The sequence below is a fragment of the Stegastes partitus genome, unplaced genomic scaffold (genome assembly GCF_000690725.1).
Source record: "Stegastes partitus isolate 25-593 unplaced genomic scaffold, Stegastes_partitus-1.0.2 Scaffold516, whole genome shotgun sequence".
In the NCBI taxonomy this organism is placed as follows: domain Eukaryota; kingdom Metazoa; phylum Chordata; class Actinopteri; family Pomacentridae; genus Stegastes; species Stegastes partitus.
In genome coordinates, this window is record NW_007578247.1 from 308,914 (window position 1) to 324,600 (window position 15,687).

At 44.4% G+C, this 15,687-nt stretch overlaps 2 protein-coding genes across 6 annotated transcripts in view; both read left to right on the forward strand.

Moving 5' to 3' along the window:
• The window catches only part of LOC103361599 (kinesin-1 heavy chain-like), a 28,269-nt gene extending 18,609 nt beyond the window's left edge, over positions 1-9,660 (forward strand). The window contains exons 16-26 of the mRNA XM_008287727.1: positions 4-129; positions 333-450; positions 1,978-2,033; positions 2,113-2,222; positions 3,260-3,361; positions 3,467-3,527; positions 5,466-5,537; positions 6,534-6,638; positions 6,750-6,963; positions 8,492-8,597; positions 8,795-9,660. Of these exons, the coding sequence (XP_008285949.1) occupies positions 4-129; positions 333-450; positions 1,978-2,033; positions 2,113-2,222; positions 3,260-3,361; positions 3,467-3,527; positions 5,466-5,537; positions 6,534-6,638; positions 6,750-6,963; positions 8,492-8,597; positions 8,795-8,798 (1,074 nt within the window). The 3' untranslated portion in view covers positions 8,799-9,660. The remainder of the gene's footprint in view (positions 1-3; positions 130-332; positions 451-1,977; positions 2,034-2,112; positions 2,223-3,259; positions 3,362-3,466; positions 3,528-5,465; positions 5,538-6,533; positions 6,639-6,749; positions 6,964-8,491; positions 8,598-8,794) is intronic.
• A 1,787-nt stretch (positions 9,661-11,447) lies between these two features.
• arhgap12b (Rho GTPase activating protein 12b) overlaps positions 11,448-15,687 on the forward strand; it is a 72,099-nt gene continuing 67,859 nt past the window's right edge. For all 5 annotated transcript variants that reach the window (XM_008287720.1, XM_008287721.1, XM_008287725.1 and 2 more), the window contains exons 1-2: positions 11,448-11,565; positions 14,710-15,462. In XM_008287720.1, coding sequence (XP_008285942.1) covers positions 14,785-15,462 — 678 coding nt within the window. In that variant the 5' untranslated portion in view covers positions 11,448-11,565; positions 14,710-14,784. The remainder of the gene's footprint in view (positions 11,566-14,709; positions 15,463-15,687) is intronic.

Genomic DNA, 15,687 nt, shown 5'->3' on the forward strand with positions numbered 1-15,687 from the left:
AAGATGAAGTCGGAGGTGAAGACGATGGTGAAGCGCAGCAAACAGCTGGAGAGCACCCAGGCCGAGAGCTCTCACAAGCTGGAGGAGGCTGAGAGGGAGCTGACTGCCTGCCAGCTCCGCATCTCCCAGGTAACCGCTGCCTCACACAGCTGCCATCGCTGTCACCATAGTGACAAATGTGGCCGTTAGTTAAAATGTCAGATCATGTGGTTATAAATCAAACGGCATTACAAGCTGTTGGTTTCTGCAGGTCTAACAGTGTTTAAAAAGAGCTGTCACGGAGTGTGTGTGTGAGCCCCTTTCTTCTCTTTCGTTCACCTGTTGTTGGGCAGCATGAAGCTAAAATCAAGTCCCTGACAGACTGCCTGCAGAACGTGGAGCACAAGAAAAGACAGCTGGAGGAGAATGTGGACTCTCTGAATGAAGAAATAGTCCGGATCAGAGCTCAAGGTGAGCACGGCTGTCTGCTGCTGGAGAACAAAGTCCTGAGGTCTGTCAGGCCCAAAACAAAAGCCTGGTGGTGTTTTTCTTTTTCTGTAATTCTCTTTTTGTTGAGTTTTATGAAAACAAAAAGACTAAACACATTCACAACATGCAAATTTACATAAATCCATTCTGTCTTTATAATTGGTTAGGATACGTTTAGATGTACATGGAACTACGTTGTCACACAGATTACCGTAGTCTATGTAGCTGTGCAGTCTTACTCAGACACAGTCAAGTTAATTCTGTTTTCTAATGCGGATGAAGATCCTGAAGACGCTGCTGATAGTGTGAAAATCTGGAGAACAAAGTAGATCTACTTTCTATGTGCTAATTGAGTCACTGTTTTATTTTATTTATATAAAGATCCTCGATGTCCCTCATATCTATGGAAACGTATTTCTCAAAAATGTGTAAAAGTTTCATAAATATAATTGATTTAAAAAAGAAAACTCCAACTCCTCAGACATTAGAATGTAAAAAAACTATAGATTGTGCACAAGATTATCTCTGATGCTCCAAGACTTGTTAATTTTAGTCAGTACTTGACGCATACTATGGTCATATTTGTGAATAGATCCCATAGATTATTTCATACTGGATAAACTGGAAGACTTAGATTCCAAAATCCTTCCATCTTCAACATATAAATCTGTATTTCAGTAAAGTATTGCAAATGTTAATGTTAAATGTCTACAGGATTGTGGAAGATTCCATAAACAAAGGTATTTATGCCTCTGTTAATGTGAATGTCTTCAAATTTGGTATAAACGTTCACTTAGACTGAAGGATGAAATGATTCCAGTTTGGTGACCAATAACTAAGGAGTTTATACACAAATGATTTCAAAGCTTCATATAAATGTCTAATAAGATAAAATCATGCAGCGAAAACATTTTATATTCCAAAAGTCAAAGGTCAGCAGGGCGTGTTCATGTTCATCGTATAGATCTTCCAGGTTGCTGGATTGAAGATGTGTCATCGTCTACCTTAATTCAATTCAATTCAGTTCAATTCAATTTTATTTGTACAGCACATATTTACAACAACAAGTCATCTCATAGCGCTTAACCTACAACTTTGTGTTCTGTCAGAGTCAGCTTTATTGGTCAAATACAAATACACTTAATACGTTTTTTTTATTAAAATCCTTGAACATCTTCACCACATAGAATCTGTAAATCTGAACAGACATGGATGTAAACTGCCACTGGGGCATGTACCTGTGAGGCCTCTAGTTTACTGTTTTGACAGAATAGTTTCCATTAATTGGGCTTCAGGTATTGCTTGTCTTTGTAAAAAGAGATGTGTAATTTAAAACTGACTTTAATAGAATTGTTTAGGGGTTTTTTTGCCAATTGATAGACTAAAAATTTTAAAAAGTATATTGGAGAAACAATATTTTCGTTGTTATTGGTGCCAGTAGGAGCTAAAACAGATCCACTGTTTTATACCAGGAGACCCAGTAACATGAATTATTCTGTGTCCTTCCAGAGAAAGTTAATGCCATGGAGAAAGAGACCGAGATCCAGTCAGCCAACGAAGTCAAGGTACTTTACCCCAAATCTGACACTTACAGGGTGTGTTTTAGGTGAAAGTTTAAATCAGAGGCTGGCTGTGTGTCTGCAGGACGCTGTGGAGAAGCAGATCCTGTTCCACAGAGAAACCCACCAGAAGCAGATCAGCAGCCTGAGAGACGAGCTGGACAGCAAGGAGAAGCTCATCACAGAGCTGCAGGAGTAAGACACCACAGCACCCAACACTGGTCTGGTTAAATCAGGCCCGGAGCAGATAAAGGGACTGAGGGGGGCAAATATTTTTATACAGTAAAAGAGCAGGTGAAGTCCTTCTAGTGGTCATTTTTTCATCCTGTGGTAGGTAATAGAGTGGCGTCTTGATGCAAACTGTTTCCTTGCCATGTCTTTGTACCTCAGGAGTACAATAGGAGGAGGAATATTTGGAGCAGATTTCCAAGTAACCACCTAAAATTGTTCTGGTGGTAGGTTTAATGAAGTTGATTGATTTATTGATTTAACCCTGTAGTTACCTCTGAAACTAGTAACACAAGACTACCTTTTAAAAATTCAAACAACTGATTTCCAGTGAAAGAAGTTGTCTTTAGTAATTTCTTTGCTGGCGTTAGTACTCGGCCCAGTGCTAAACCTTCAACATGGAAAACAAAAGACAGCATCATCAACTAACCTACTGCATATTCCAGACACTTATTTTAGACTAATCTGTGCTTTACAAGGCTTTTTAGGTAATAACAAAGATCCCAGTGTTATTGGACAGTAGCCCCCCTTCTGATATCCATCTTTATTCCTGTTTCCTTGTTTATTCCTTGCTGCTGAAAGTTAAAAGTTAAAAAGTTAACAAACTGCTTCACATGCACAGAAGCTTTAATCACATGGCGTCCAGTGTGACGCCATTCAAATTAAACAAATCTCTTGACAACGCTCTACAAACACTGCTGTCTATGGCCCTGACATCACACTACGATGAACCATGTCTGCTGTTTATACAGTGGAAAAGAGGCTGGAACAGATAACAAGCTTTTCTTGGAGGAAACTTGTGTCATTACTGTTGTTTCTAGGCCAACATCTTTGTTTTAGTCATTTTTTAAAAGGATAACCTAACCCACATAAAATGTAAACTTTGGGGGATGAGTATAGTGTATGATGAATATAAACAGGGGATGGGGAAGCTCACTCTTGCCTCCTTGTGGTACCACATTCCCTCCAGCCATGTACTGATGGTGTTGCTGACATGTGTGCAGTCTGAACCAGAAGATCATCCTGGAACAGGAGACACTGAAAGTGGAGCTGGAGAAGCTCAAGGCGACTGACCAGGAGAAGAGCCGCCAGCTGCAGGAGCTCACGTAATGCCTCCACGCCTAGTCAGCGCGGAAATATTGTATAAATGTTGCTGTCATAACCAGTGTTCAGTAACACACTCTTATGAATGCTTGTTTCATGGATTGCAGGGTGATGCAGGACAGACGGGAGCAGGCCAGACAGGACCTGAAGGGACTGGAGGAGACTGTGGTCAGTTAAAGGCTGAATTCACCCAAATCAGAAAAGATGGTCTGCACTTGTATGGTCTGCACTTATATAGCGCTTTTCTACCTTTGCGGCACTCAAAGCGCTTTACAATGTTTCTCATTCACCCATTCACACACACATTAATACACCAATGGCGACAGAGCTGCCATGCAAGGCGCTAGCCTGCCATTTGGAGCAACTTCGGATTCAGTGTCTTGCCCAAGGACACTTCGACTGTGGAGGGGGCGGGGATCGAACCACCAACCAGGACAACCGCTCTACCATCTGAGCCACAGTCATTATTTAATAACCTAATATGTGGTATCTATAGAGTTTAATCCAGGCACTGTGAGATTCCTGCCTCCACCAATACAAAAGAAGTAAATATTTTATTTCATTTCTGCATCAAAAAATTCTATTTTCAAAATTCTACTGACACATATTGATCCAGTCCTGGTAACTAAACCTAACTGCAAATATTTAATTCAGCAAAACTGGAAGAGCAGAATGAACTAAGATCTGGTTGATGAAATCCTTTGGCTCAAAGGCGGCGCAGGTCAGTCAGTCCAGACTGCTTTGGTCCAGACTGAAATTTTTTAACGATCAGATGGATTGCCAGAAAAGTATGTCCAGACATTTAGGGCCTCCAGGAGATGGAGCTTGTGAAATTGGAACTTTTCTTGCAGCTCCACCTTAGAGTTAACATTTGTGTCCTTGGGTGGAATAACTCCATCAGTATCAGATGGATGCATTTAAAAGTGGGAGAGTAACGTTTTATGAAATCAGATTTTTCAGTATGTTTTCATGACTCGTTATCTACCGAACGATATTTTCATCAGTCACAGTTGTATTGAAACTAATGAACTGTTTAATGTAAATGAGTAAATACAACATGCGAGCAAATTAAGATGGAACACATGTTAAATCATATCCCTGCTAACCATCAGTGTGATAGTATTGTCATTTGAAGCATGTTGGCATTAAAAGTCAGCATAGTGAGGGTAAGTAGTGTCTGCTGTTACGCTGATAGAGTCATCTGAGTCAGAATTCAATTCAATTTCAATTCAATTTTATTTGTATAGCACATTTTTACAACAACAAGTCATCTCATAGCGCTTAACAAAGGCAGATACACCCAACAATCCAAGACATTTGGATTTCCTTATAAGCTTCAGCAGTCTGAAAGCAGTCCGCAACAGTGGGAAGGAACCGAAAACCCCCGCAGGGGGAAAAAAAAACCTCCGACAGAACCAGGCTCAGGGAGGGACGGCCATCTGCCTCGACCGGTTGGGTGGAATTCTCCCTCATGATAACTTATAGGCTGTACTTCCAAAGACAAAAACATGTTGTATATTATCAAATCATATGAACAAGACTAAAAAACGGACTAATCAGTATAAAGGAGTTGATTAGTGGATAATCTCAGAGTGGATTAGATTCACATTATAGTGTGAAGTTTAAGTTCCACATTTAAGTTAACTACAGAAAGTCATCTTAAGTTATGCAGTGTTTTGTTTCTATTTGTGCTTTTTTTATGATGATTTTATCAGGAGTTCCTGTTGAACGATGTCTCTTTTGGTTTTGCACTATGAGCTTAATATGTCAATAAAAAACTTTCCCTTTAATGTAGCGGCCTTTCTGCTACTATCTGTATGCGTCTGGATCACTTTTTGGGTTGTTTACAAGTTATAGTGACCACAATATGATGGTGGATTTGTTTTCTTGGCCATGAGTTGCTGTGAGCTTTGAGCTCCACAGATTAAACTCTATTGACCATATAAATCACATTTTTCCTCACAGCAACATACACACCCTCTGTCCTCAGAGCTCTAATTGGTGGTGGAAGTAGATATCCTGTAGTCTAGGTAACTCTGATCCGTTAATGCTTACAAACGTAGTTTTTCCTGCCTCTCAGCTTGTTTTTTTCTTGCCGTCCTTCAGGCTCGGGAGCTGCAGACGCTCCACAACCTGAGGAGGCTCTTTGTCCAAGACTTGGCCACCAGGCTGAAAAAGGTAAAAAGTCCTCACTGTGTTTCTGTGGCCCTGTTTGCACCTCGTTTTAACACGCATCTCAGGGAGTCTAATCACAAGTGGGCAGCTGGAGATGCTCCTAAAACACTGAGACCTGATCAGTCATATTCAGAAGTGGTCACATGTGTCCATATTCTTGTCGCTGTGTTTATGTGAATGTGTCGCACTAAAGGAGCACCGACTGATGTCTCCTAAGCAAGCCGAAGCACAAACTACAGGAAACACAATGCTGCCTCCTGCCAGTTAGAAACAACAACACAGTGGGTCTTTATGAACAGAAATGATGTATTTATTGTGCATATAGAGCAGAGATCCAGTCACGTGGTCGCTGAGACACGTTCAAGCCCGTCGTGAATGAGGCCTGTGATGAAGCACACTCCACGTTTTGCAGTAGATCTGTGTTGTCCTGTTCTGTGAGAGTTGCCATGCTTTGTTATCAGTGTAATCATCATCCTGTGATCTAGTTTTGTGTGCGCTTTAGTCTCCTGTCTGGTGTAATATCACAGGAGCTCCTGTTGCCCCGACCACAGCGTTTACCTGGAATGAGACGAACGGCTCCATATTTTCGCTCATGCACCGGCTGCACTCCATTTAATTTGCACCATGATGAAATTTTAATGAATCCAGGGAACACAACAGAAAGTGTGTGCAATAAGTAGGCCATCTGATTCTTCAAAGGTAGCAGCTGTAAATTAGGGATCTGGGCCCTCGGCGTGGTGCTCATCTGCAGCCTTCAGGCTGGGGCTTGGTGAGATAAACAGAAGCAGGGCAGGCTTTCCTGGAAGACACAGAACACGTTGTGGTGTTGTACACATCCAAAATCTGATTCTTAACACCTCATTTAGCCACAAACGAGGTGCTTTGGACTGGGGCCTATTGGTTACAGAATTCTTTATTGACACTAAGTTGGAGTGAATGCCATTAAACAAAGCATGTGTAGATATCAGTGTACAGATGAAGCTCTTTGTGCTTTGACAGAACGCTAACATGGACTCAGAGGACACAGAGGGCAGCGCTGCACAGAAACAAAAGATCAGCTTCCTGGAGAGCAACCTGGAGGAGCTCACCAGAGTCCACAAGCAGGTCAAAATCAGTGCAAACACACAATCATCACTCTCACCAGCAATCAGCATCTTGAGGCTCAAAGCTCTCCGTTTCCTCGCTCTTTGTCTTCCCCGTTCTGTTTTTCTGCAGCTGGTACGAGACAACGCCGATCTTCGCTGTGAGATCCCTAAAATGGAGAAGCGCCTGCGGGCCACAGCTGAGCGGGTCAAAGCCCTGGAGGCTGCCCTGAAGGAGGCCAAAGAGAACGCAGCCCGCGACCGCAAGCGCTACCAACAGGAGATGGAGCGCATTAAGGACACCGTCAAGCCCAAAAACATGGGCAGGAGGGCCTCAGCTGTGATAGGTAGATGGACATCCACACGTATTTGGATCTTACAACTGTGGTAATGTGCAAGTCAGTGTGTTGAGTTACTGTGAAGTACAAATTAATTAGTCTGTGAATTTTTTAATGAGTCAAAACCAAACAAACTTTTGAGCCAAAAGACATCTACATGGAGCTGTTGGACACACTTATTTGTTTTGTACTGTTAGATGCTTTAAGTAAGTGTGCAATTAACTTAGTTTAGCATAAATCCTACAGGCTCGGGGAAACAGCCAGCATAGCTCTGTCCAAATGTCAATAATACACCAAAGAAGCAGCTTGAAGGCTGAGTAATTAGTATGTTCTGTGCCATTTTTGAATCCCTACACAAACCAGAGTTCCACATCATAACTATTTCTTGCAAACAATAGCCGGGTGCAAAGATTTTCTTGTATTATATCTGGCACACAACTCCCACTAAAACTACAAATTGACATTTTTACATTCATGTGCATAATAACAAAGGACATACATCATGTAAATTACTGGCTTTGAATGCTGACGAGGGGCTGATTGCAGCCTGCTGCGTTTCGGTGGGCTGGTAGAAATAATAGCTGGGTGTCTTGAGTGGGCCAGAGGTGAGAGAAATGAAATAGCAATTAGCATGTGGCTGGTTTGAGGTTAAATAGTAGCATCTCCTCCCTTGAGAATAGTGTTTTTACGTAATCTGTAATTACATAAATTAGCATAAAAAGTAAAACTTAACTAAAGTTAAACACTTAGAAGACAACTTTGTTCCGGCAGAACTAGGCTAGTAGTTTCCACTTGTTATGCTAAGCTAGCGCTAAACTTAAAAGACCCCCTCCAGTAAAAATCAAGCCTTTTAGTTTAACATGTCTGTATGAAGTTCTTTACATGCGAGAAGACAACAAAGTGGGTAAAATAAGCAGTGACCACCAGGGATGAGAATTTCCACTTTGAAACTGCAGGATCCTGATGACAGTCTCAAAAACATCGATTCAGACTTCCAGGGTTTCATATGTAACAAATATCAAGAACCAATCAAGTCAGCTTTCAGGATGGGACTTCCTGTATCATTACTCTCCTTAAGTATCAGTTCCCAGTTCGAACATGTATGACCAGATTATTCCAGTATCGCGACTTGTCATTACACAAGTAATTTCACAGTGTTTGAGCAGAGTTGGAGGTGAGCTGGTGTGCTCAGGCTGCAGCAAATGGGATGGGGTGAATGGAAAGTAGAGGCAGGGACTTCACTGAGCTGCACATTCTGGAGGAAGGAACAGTGTAGAGTTACATCTGAAGTGTTTTAAGACAGAAAAGGATTCATGATTAAAAAAAAAAAAGTGTAAATATGTAACTTTGATATGCAGGGATGAGACTTTGGAAGTTAAATAAACAACTAGAGAAGAACTTTACCACATGGATTGAAGAGTGGTGTCCAACTTCTCATCTAGTTCTCGAAAAGAAAACAAACATTTTATTCATTATGTTAGTTATTAGCATCTTTGCTGTGTAAATGACCCGTACTTCATCTCTGTGTCCGAAACAGCTAAACCCATCAGACCAGGCCAGCTGCCGGGCGCTCCCATAAACCTCAGCGTCAACAGGTCCAACCTCATCCAGAACAACCAGCCTAAAGGAGGAGACAATAGCAGGCAAGACAAGAAGACATCGAGTTCCTTTACAGTTCATGCTTTTTTATTTTATAGCTGAAGACGTGCGCTTGAACACTCAGTCGTGCTCAGTTAAACTAGATTTCCTGTTATTTTACATGTATTTTCCTCGTCCAGATCAGACGTCCAGAGAGATAACCTGTACATGTAATTTCTTTTTTGTGTGTTTTCGCCCACAGCTGAGGACATGAAGCCGAACGCCCAGACCAACGCACTGAACTGGAATCATTGCACCACTCCTCCAATGTCAAAATATGTACATACTGTATATAAGCCTAAGCTGTGCAGCTGCTCTGTTAAGCTTTAAGACTTTTAAGCTCTCCAGCAGTCAAAACTTACATTCCTGGTGTTTTCTTGTCACATGCACACATGTCAGCAGGACATTAGGCTGAACTGTGCCAACATGAATGTACATATGGATGGAAAACAAGATTTAAAACCGTCTTGTTTGTCTGATCTTTAACATTTCTCAGAGGATTTCTTTGTAAACTGGTTGATTGGTCAAAATATGACATGAGTCAGAAATACTACAAGAACACTTATTGATGCAGCAGTTGCAAAGAACACACTTTATATGATATAATCAAGTATTCAGTCATATTAAGATGATAAGGTGTAATTGCTTTTGGAGGTTGCACAGGCGGGGCTGTGGTGCAGCATCACAGACATCCCTCATCTGCATTTTTGTTATCACGTTCAGAGTATTGTAAAGATGCGTCTGTAACCACATCTGGATGGGTCAAAAATGATGCTGCAGTTGTTCCTTTAGGTGAGTAAGAACTGAGAGAGATATGCAGAAGTAAAACCTGCCTTATTTTCCTGCGCGCTCTGCCTTATTTTTGCTTGACTTTTTTTTTTTCTGTATTTGAAATTATGCTATCTACTGACTATTTAAGACTTGAAGAGAACTCTCGTATATCAGGGCAAGACAGACAGCTGTATTTGTCATTCAAACTAAAGGCACTTTCATTGTTTTGGTGAAAAAAAAGCCTGTTGGTCCTTAAATTTTTATTCTAGATCTAATAAATTGAAACTTAAAAGGTCATTTTGTTGAATTTATTTTCTACCACGAAAGCATAAAAATGTGTTTTTTTTTTCACTAAAAAAACGAGCAGAAATGGGTAAAAGGAGTATATAGAAGGCCTTGAAATGAAAGTTAAAATGAATTCTTTATGGTGTTGGATCATGTCCCCGATCATACACATTTCAGTCACTAAACCAGACTGAGTTCACTGGATTCTGTCGCCTCCCTGCTCACACCAACAGGCTGTGCTTTTACACACCGCTCTGCTTTTTACATAGACACTCATACATTATTCTGCGATAATGTAAACTTGTAGTTTTATCGCCTGAGGCTAATTTCCCTGCTCCTATAGTCTGAGCGAGTGTTCTTCATTGAAGACTTGCTGTGTTCCTGGATCATCCGAGCACTAAATCATTCATGATCCTGCCTGCATGGTGAAACTCCCTGCTGGGGTTGCCAGATCAGCTGAGGAGAGGGAGGGGATCTTTACACATTTATCCCACTACATTTGGTTATGTTAGGCTGTAAGATATTAAAGAGTGTTAGATTAAAAAATCCTGCTTCAGGGAGTGAATCCTTCCTGGGCTGACTGTCATTTTTATACTAGCAGTGATGGCCTCAAAAGTTAAATTTAAATTATGCCAGATTTAACAGAGCGGCCGCCTGAGTGTCCGCGGACCTTCTGTTGGGAAGCCGCGGTCGGTGAGGTGTTGCACCGGGAGAGGGCAGGCCGGCCGCGGGGCTCTGGACGCCGTCTATCAGCGCTGACAGACGGGCGGGGGGGAGCGACGGAGCAGCGTCTGCTGGATCAAAGACACCACTGCGTCAAGCTCAAATCGAACTACCGACATTAGGTCTGTTCCTGCGTCAAAATAAAAGCCTGGAAATGTTAAATTACAGAAAAAACTGGAAACGAGCATTTCCTTGATGTGATTGGATCTCATATAGACACGATGAAGTGGAGATTGTGCTACTGTATAGTTTATTGTTCTGCACAAAGCGATTCAGCTAATATACTGTAGGAAATGCTGGCTCTTTCCACTTTTATAAAATGTCGACAACCTCTTGTTCTCCATCCTTGTGCACTAGGTTTGCGTACGAAGCCTTCCAACAAGATCACAATTGAGACATAGCTAATATGAAGTATAATTTAGCTTAAAACAGCATGCCAAGAAAAAATAAGACTGAAAATGGAGATTGGAGACTTGCACAAATTGGAAAGTTGTGGCATAAAAATACCACCGTAATTTACCAAACAAACAAAAACATTTTTTGTAGATATAGCTGATATGAGAACATTTATTCAAAATAATTATTTGTTTTATTCTTGCCATATGCAGCAATAAAATAATTATCAGTGCAATTACAGTTTCAGCTCACTGTGTCTCTACTAACTTATGTACAGAATGCACTCGTTGAAACATACCTTGCATCTACTCCTACATACTGAGAGAAGAATATTGAAGATTCAAAGAATAGTGTAAAGAAAACGTGCAAAGCTCAAAATGTGCAAAAATATACAGCAGTGCAAAACATTTGCCTGCTTTTACTCCATACACAGTACTGCAGCAACAATGAGCAAAATCATGTCTGTCATTCGCTAAAAAAATACTCCGAGGATAAAAGGGAGAAGTGCTAATAATGAAGAAAATAAAAGAAAATTATTTACTATTCACTTTTGTACAACCAGATCGGAATCTTTCAGGAAGGTTTTACTTTGATAGGGCCGCCCGGATGCTGCCCGTGGTTCCGCCCTCAGCTTGACAACGCGCAGAGAGGCGGGGGATTGCGAACAGAGCGACAGAGCGGAGGTCTGCGGCGGACTCAGTCGGAGCAGCCGACACTGAAATAGGTGGGAAAAGTTCCTCCCGACTCCCTCTGCGGTGGAGACGGAGCACAAGAGCGACACGAGCGGAGTTTGTGAAGGTAAGTGCGGCGGGTGCGTGCGCGGCGCTGCGGTCAGTGAGCGGCTATTGGCTTGAGCCGGACTCACTTTGTTGCTATGCACGCTGTTGCAGAGCGGAGCCTCGGATCCGAGTGAACCTGCAGCGCTTTTGTCCGCACACGAAGCCTCTGGAAACTGTCACAGGAATGCCTCCGGGCGGGAGAAAAACACCGACTCCTCCTTATTTCACCGTTTAAACGTAGAGCCAGGTGGGTAATTAAACCCTCCACGTGATAGCATCAGTGTGCGGGGCTCCGGAGCTTCCCTCCCTGCGGTGTGTTTGGCTGTTCGTCCCGGCGGGGCGGAGGTTGGGGTGGTGGGGGGGCTTCTCCGGCAGGCACGTTCCTGCCCTGCCCTCGCTCCTGGGAATCCTCGGTGATGCGGACTCGGAGCCTTTTGTCATGAATGGATTAAAACTCCTTTGTGTTGTATTTCTGCAGTCTGGGGAAGGGACCCTGCCCCCCACCTATGTCCCCCCTTCCTCTCTTCTTCAGCACCCGCCCCAGGCACGTCTCCCCTCGCAGCCCCCCTACCAAACACCCGGGCTGCTTGTTTCTGGGGGCTCTTCCATTTCCATGCGGTGCTTGTTCACATATGCCGCAGAGATGGATTGAAATGCAGCAGCAGCAGCAGCAGCAGCAGCAGCACATGTTGGAGTGGATGCTGCTCGGCCACATCTGTTTTGAATGAAGCACAGGGACAAAGGCGGTCTCAGGGTGTTTTGCTGCTACACTGGCTGGTCTGCAGATGTACGCAGAGGAAAGCTCAGGTCGTGATCTCACTGTTGATGCAGAGCTTCTACCATCTCCCCCCCCTCCAGCACGTTCATACTCCAGAGCTGTGCCATGATGCCACTTAAACAGGTGGATGTTTGTAACTTAACCAGCTGGTTTGCTCATGTTGCTGGTGTGCAGCACTGCAGAGCCATGTGAGGAGGGAGCTCAAACACCTTGTACATCAACAATTTCTCTCTGTAATAGTTATTTTTCCCCCCCCAGGGAACCACATCAGATTATTGATTCTGGTTGAGGTTGTGTGCAGAATAGCTCATGTGCCTCAGATTGGCCCTGCTTTTGGAACCACACAAGTTTTTTGGTTGTTGAGCTCCAAATCAAGCAGTTTCACAACATCCTTTAATAAATCTTGACGGAGCAACAAGTTGGCTGGCACGCTCCTCTGAGGCTTCACCGAACTCGTAGTGACGGGGATTCATTTCCAACAAAATTTACTCTCCCGAGTCCTCTGCCAAAACTGTGACACACCGCAGCAGTGGAGAGGAGAAGCAGGGAGCTGTAAGTTTCTGCCGTCTGAGGAGTCAGTTTTAATTCATGGTTAACAGAAGTGACTCGTCGTAGTGGGGCTCTGGGCTCCCGCCAAGGTGACTGATGTCATGCTTGATCTCCAGCCAGTTCCTGTCTGGTTTTTGTGGTTCCTCTGGGTTTTGTTGTGCCTCCATTAGTCCACAGTTGAACATCTAGTTTCATTTTCTTGCTTTGTCTTGTTGCTACTTTAGTAATCAGCTCCCGGACACAGTTTGGGAAATGCTTTGGTTATACTGGGAGTCATAATCTAGCGGATAAGTGTCTCCAACTCCATCATGGTTACCCAACAGATAGAGTTATCTTCGACCAACTAACAGTGTGACATTCTCCCGCTCCAGCATCACTTATTACATCCTTGATCAGAGACGCGCGGCTGAAGCTCACGCCGCTGACACAATCTGCTCTGTGAGCTCACAGGTCAGGACGGTTGCTGTCAGACGAACACCACTGATAGGGCTGTTATCATGTGCGTGACTGAAAGCTCTGACAGACTCCTGACTGCATCTCTGGCACCTCTGCTGATAGTGTGAACTGTGGATTGTGTCTGTGTGGCGTGGAGGGGGGGTCACATGAGGGGTTTCTGCACAACAGTCAGACACACCGTAATTAGCACAGACAGAGGCTGCTGCTCCAGAGACACTCATTCATTCATAAAGGCCTGGGCTTGTGTGCATTGACATCATGGCTGGGGCTCGTGTTGGGACAGGCCTGGACTGGGCTGCTGTTACACACACACACACACACACACACACACACACACACACACACAAATGATGTAACGTGTGTGTGCTTCATAGTGTTGAAACAGATGAAACAGAAACAATTTAAGCTCATTATGAGCATCTCTCAGGGCTCCCAGTCTGGCCCAGACGCCTCTCAGCTCTGTAAATCTATTCTGGGTGTCTCGCTGTCAGTCTGAGCAGCACAGTGTGTGTGTATGTATTCCTTTACATAAGGATGGGCCCCTTGTAGACTCAGCAGCATGTTCTCACGCCTCACTAAAAGCACCTGCTTTTACCGCCTGCACTTCCAGGATGTCAGTCCTCGGCTATTTCAGGGAGGAAGAAGGAGAATTTGATATGAGGGGAGCCGCGGCTCGGCGGCCTCGGTATTTATTTAGGTTAACCGACGAAGGGATACTCTCTGACAGACGGATCAATGACAAGCCTCATCCCAAAACAAACCCTGCAGGAATGACGAGGGGCCCAGCTGTCCTCTGACTCCCACACCGGCCGCGTATGATATAGCGAGAAGATCGCCTCGAGCTTTTAAAAGGTTCCTGACTGTGTTCTGTTGCTGCATTAATGAGTAATGATACCAAACTACAGCGCAGGACTCCTGTAAAAGTTTATTTTTGGATGCGGGCTCATTGTAGTCACTGGATCGCATGTGGGATCAGTGTGTGGGGTCATGTTGTCATCACCGCCAGCTCCGCAGAGGGTGATCAGGTTGCAGGCTGGATATCCTTAGCGGTCGTATCGGTTACCAGAGCAATCAGTGTTGACTGTCTGTTGTGGCTTTTGATGATCAGAGGGAGGAGTTGCCCTGCAGTGTTCTTTACTTGACTCATCGGTACTGTATGTCCGTCTGGTGGTGGATGTGAGTGCGTTACAGCAGCAGCAGCACTTTGTGGTTGTGGTTATCAGGTGAGTAATAAGCTGGTGTGTGACAGGCTGAGAGGTTCGCAGCATGAAATAGGAGAGTTTGTGTGTCGTTCAGTGGGTGTATGTTCATGTCATTTGCCCTTTAAAAATATAGCTTGCGATATTACGCTGAAAAAAATGTGTGTGTTATCTCCTGCAGACAGACATGAGGAGCCCTCCAGGTCTGGGTTGCTGAGCAGCTGAGGTCAGAGTTCAAGCGCTTGTTCCAGCAGTCATGGCTGACAGAGAGGGGCTGCCCATCGCCCCGGGCCAGGTCTACATCGAGGTGGAGTACGACTACGAGTACAAGGCCAAAGATAAGATGGTGACTATCCGCCAGGGAGAGTGTTACATGCTGGTGAAGAAGACCAACGAGGACTGGTGGCAGGTGAGGAAGGAGGAGGGCACGAAGGCCTTTTATGTGCCGGCGCAGTACGTCAGGGAGGTGCGCCGGGCGCTCATGCCCCCCCAGAAACCCGCCTTGAGGGCCAAGCCCACCGTTTTGGATATCTGCCGGGCCTCTAACGAGAACCTCAACAGGCCTCAGCCGGAAATGTCCAGCTTCGGGCGCCCGTCGCCCTCCTCCACCCCCTCGCCATCTTCTGACCGCGTCACGCCGCCCGCCCTGCCCAAGGATGCTAACCAGAACGTGGGGAGTCCTCATCACTGCAAGTTGGTAGCAGAGTTGGTGCTTCTTCACAACAACAACAACCATCACCACGCCAACAGTTCCACGTTGCCACGGACACGGGCTGATTCACCTCCGCTCAAGGTGGGGAACAACCACAACAAGAGTCCGGACGCCGACAAGACCTCCCCTCCGAGCGAGCTGCCAGGAGACGGGCTCAACAAGCTCCGCAACGACTCGGAGTCTGGAGACGAGCTGAGCAGCAGCTCCACAGAACACATGCAGGTAAGATGCTGACTTTGTTTAGAAATGCTGTGAGTTCTGATTGTGTGTGTTCTTCGGTGGTTAATTGGAAAAACTCCAAAAATGCGACGGTGTTATTTTAGGCATCAAACACCCTGCAGGCTAACAGCTGTAGTTCTACCTCTGCAGCCGTCCAAACAGAAACTACCCACTCTTGTGACTCCTGTTTGTTTTTGTCCATCTTTGGACTCTTATATGTGCATCCTC